General features: G+C 37.2%; 1 protein-coding gene across 1 annotated transcript in view; it reads left to right on the top strand.

Annotated features, from left to right (window-relative positions):
• LOC104942936 (solute carrier family 41 member 2-like) overlaps positions 1–3,800 on the top strand; it is an 8,293-nt gene extending 4,493 nt beyond the window's left edge. Inside the window, exons 4-5 of the mRNA XM_010768249.1 lie at positions 2,487–2,558; positions 3,570–3,800. Coding sequence (XP_010766551.1) covers positions 2,487–2,558; positions 3,570–3,800 — 303 coding nt within the window. The remainder of the gene's footprint in view (positions 1–2,486; positions 2,559–3,569) is intronic.
• Positions 3,801–4,069: the final 269 nt, after the last annotated feature.

Raw genomic sequence — 4,069 nt, 5'->3', positions numbered from 1 at the left:
TCTTTACCTTCCGTCTGGGCGCTGGAAGTTTTCTCTTCCACAGAAACACTATCATCTGACCCTAACTCCTATCCTTCTTTAAGGCATTGCTTTTTCAGTGTGTACAAAAATATTTACCATGTGTCAGCAGTTTTTCCAAAAAAACGCGTACTGTCCCTTTAACTGCCGGACCAAGAAAAAAGCTATGGAAAAATTATTTTTTTTGCATTTTCTTATCAAATGGGCCACAAATAAGCACAAACACATTTTTTTTTTTGACACACAAACACAAACTCAAATACATTTGTTTCTTTTATGGAAAATGAGCAATATATACAACCAGATATATTCATAAAAGATAATAAATTATAATTGTAAAAAAATAAAAAATGGAAAAAAGTAATGTAAAGTGTTTTTCATGATAAAAAAAATACTTGCTCATCTTACTGTATTGGCCTAACAGGAAAACACTGTCTATATCCTGTGTTGGCCTAACTTGCTCATCTGTGTGCAATTTTGGGCTGAATGCCATGCATGAAAGGTGCTATATAAATGATTATCACTCTTTCACTCTGAGACTCATAAGGCAGTACTATATTTAGTAATATTACCATGAATCTAGCCATTTATTTACCATATTTTATTGGAAAACATCTCTGAAACTCTGAAAAAGTCATATTGCTAACTTACCATAAAAGGCCAATTCGACCGATTGGTTCAGCATATTTTCCAAAAAATTATTACACCCTTGTTAAAACTTTTTTTGTGGATCAAGTTATCTAATTATTTTCAGTCAGTGCCCTGCCACTAAAATATGTCAAAAAGGATATGGTTACCTTACAAAAGTTGACAAAAAAGAGTGATTTCTTCAGCAGTGATTTTTAGCATTGCCAACTTTCTCAGTTGAAGCTAGCTGAATGGCATTCTGTTTGAACCACAGTGACATCTAGAGGTTGTTTTGTGCATAACATGTGAACCAAAGGGTAGAGCTGGCTGAATCAGATGTAGTTCAACTTTACAACAAGATATCAAGGCGCGAAATGTGCTCTACCAAATGGTGGTGCTGGCAGTTAAAGGGTTGACAGTGTTGGACCAAGAGAACAATCACCATCCCTACAGCCACACCCAGAGGTGGAAGAAGTACTCAGATCCTACTTAAGCAAAAGTACGAAAGTGTTAGCACCCAAATATACTTAAATTACCAACACTGAAATGACTCCTTATGCAGAATGGCAACTTTTTGAAAAATATTTTATACCACGGGATTATAATTGTGATTTATTCATTTTAAATCATTTTAATTTTGCAGCTAGTAAAGATGGAGCTGATATATAGATACACATTATATGAACCTGCAAAGTAACTACTAACTAAAGCTGTCAGATAAATGTAGTCAAGTAAAAAGTACAATATTTGCCTCCAAAATGTAGCGGTTAATGTAGCATGAAATGTAAAATACACAAACCACAACATTGTACTTGAATAAATGTACTTTCCACCACTGGATAAACCCTTAGTGTCGCCATTATGGCAACAAGATTGACTTTCAATAATAAAAAATGTCAAAATAATTTAAACCGAAGTTGAAATTCACAAAGAAAATCAACCAGGGTAATTCCAGGTCTTTTCTACCCTGTTCTGAGTGACGCTATGTTGTAATCTGTCATTATGAGAGCAAGTTGCTTTAGGTTGTGGAACATGCATGTACTCAGGTATGGTATGGAGGGCGAGGAATTTCTAAATTAAAGGCTAAGTTCACTTAAGTTACACACACGTTCAACCCCAATCCTGTAGGGTAAATGGTGGGTACGTGGATCACTGAACACAATCCGTGTCCTGCCCTCACACAGAGGGGAAGTACAGGGTGTTGGATTAGAGCCACGTAGCTACATAAGCTTAGAAGTTTCATTACATATGTATATCTCTTATTCTACTTCCCCCGTGGATTTAGGAAGCTATTTTAATCAATCCTATGGTCCGGATTCTCTTTGTCTGTTGGTGCCCCGGGGGTGAGCAAGAGACACCTTCAAGGTCCCCTATTTATACTGTTTTTCATCAATATATCACAGGTCTCAGATATATACAGAGCCTGTCTCTGATTGGCTGAAACACTTTACCCATAATCCCCTCTGTTTCAGCCCTGTTTCCAAAGTGCTGATTCTCTGTCTGTTNAAAAAACAAACAAAAACAAATTATAAAATAAATACATGTTCAAATAAGTAAAACTGTGATCACCAGTTCAATACATTTGACAAATTCGACTTGGTTTCTATACTTATTTGAACATGTATTTATTTTATAATTTGTTTTTGTTTGTTTTTTGTCAACATTTTTCCCACATTTTGTTTTTTTATAGGATGTGTACATTTCGGTTAATCGGTTAACCGTTTTTTTGGGGGTCGAATATTCAAATATACATTTGCTTTCAAATTCCCCTCCCTAATTTATATGCAGGCATAGAAAAGTGAATGTTTCTAATTTATTTTTGCTTCTTTCCCCCATCGCAGGTGAATGTGGGCAAGATGGATTCTCCCATAGAGAAGTGGAATCTAATCATAGGCAACCTGGCCCTGAAGCAGGTAAACACAAATGTTCCCTAAACTATTTATTTGCACATCCCTGCATAAATACTACAACCACATTTTCTTTGAATTAATTCACAATTGTCATATTTTTGATTAGCTTTTAAAATATATGCACCATTACATTTTCAAATGAAAGCCGTTACGGATTAGTGGCCATGAGAATAATCAAACACAATGGCTTAATGCATCTTACATACATTAATTCCAGTGTGTATGGTTGTTATAACCGTCTGTAATATTCTCGATACACATGTAATGCTAACTGAGTGGGTGTTCGCTCAGACTGTTTTATTGATCTCTCTCTCCTGTGTAAGAACTTTCCCTTTAATCATCTACCCACCCACACACACTGATAAAGACACAATGACGCATGGAACTTCATATTGTTTTGCTGAGCTGTTGGTACGATGTGTTTCACAACTACGCCCACGTCAGCAGGAAGTGTTACGTAAAGGAGTTCATGGTGTTAATTACAGTATGTATGTCACCTTACCTCCCTAATGAAACCCTTCCACTAATCCTAAGTCTGTTTTTTTTATTTGATTTGATTATTTATTCTACTATTTCAACAATTAAACAGTTTACACATCCAAAAAACAAACACAAGTAGTAGAAGCTGGAGGGCAGAATGCAGAGCTTAGTTTGTCGTCCAGTTGCAGGATAAAGTAAGAAAAGATAACTCCGTAATTAAATACTCACACAGATAAACACAATTCTATATATACATACACATACATATGCACACATATACATACATACAACCATTTCCAGGGTGAACATAAAATAATAAAGTAAAACAAATAAGAAAATTAATTCTTACAAGTCCATGTTCAGATAACGGTTTCATTTCTCATCCTATGTGTATGTAAACTGATAATCAAGATAATTATAATAATAGTCATTATAATTGTTTTTTAATCTATTTTCAAGTTAATCCAAAGACACATGTCGTGGTGCTTGTTGTCTCCACTAGATAACGTTCCCCCTCCCTCTTCTTTCCCCCAGGTCCAGGCCACGGTGGTGGGCTTCCTGGCTGCCGTCGCTGCCGTTACCCTCGGCTGGATCCCAGAGGGGAAGTTCCAGATGAGCCACGCGGTGCTGCTGTGCTCCAGCAGCGTGGCCACGGCCTTTATAGCCTCCATGCTGCAGGGTAAACACACACAGACAGACAGACAGACAGACAGACAAGACAGACAGACAGACAGACAGACAGACAGACAGACAGAGCTGTTGTAGGAGCCATGGTGTGTGTGTGTTGTGTTACAGCTGTTCCAACATCGTAAAGTAATCTGTTGACTCTGTCGCTGTGGAAAAGCTGTGACACTGCGGTCCTCCTCCCAAACTGTCTTTGTGTCGTGTAAATATAAGTTCATTTGAATAATTGAGTCAAATAAAATTGGTTTATTTAGCACTTTTCATACACTAAGGCACTGCTTCTCAAAGTGTGGTCCGTGGACCACTGGTGGTCCGTGAGCGCCCCCTAGTGGTCCTTGAGTATATTGGTA

This window comes from Notothenia coriiceps, unplaced genomic scaffold, assembly GCF_000735185.1.
Source record: "Notothenia coriiceps isolate Sejong01 unplaced genomic scaffold, NC01 NC01_scaffold00005458, whole genome shotgun sequence".
Lineage (NCBI taxonomy): Eukaryota > Metazoa > Chordata > Actinopteri > Perciformes > Nototheniidae > Notothenia > Notothenia coriiceps.
This window is presented reverse-complemented; position numbering and strand designations above follow the sequence as displayed.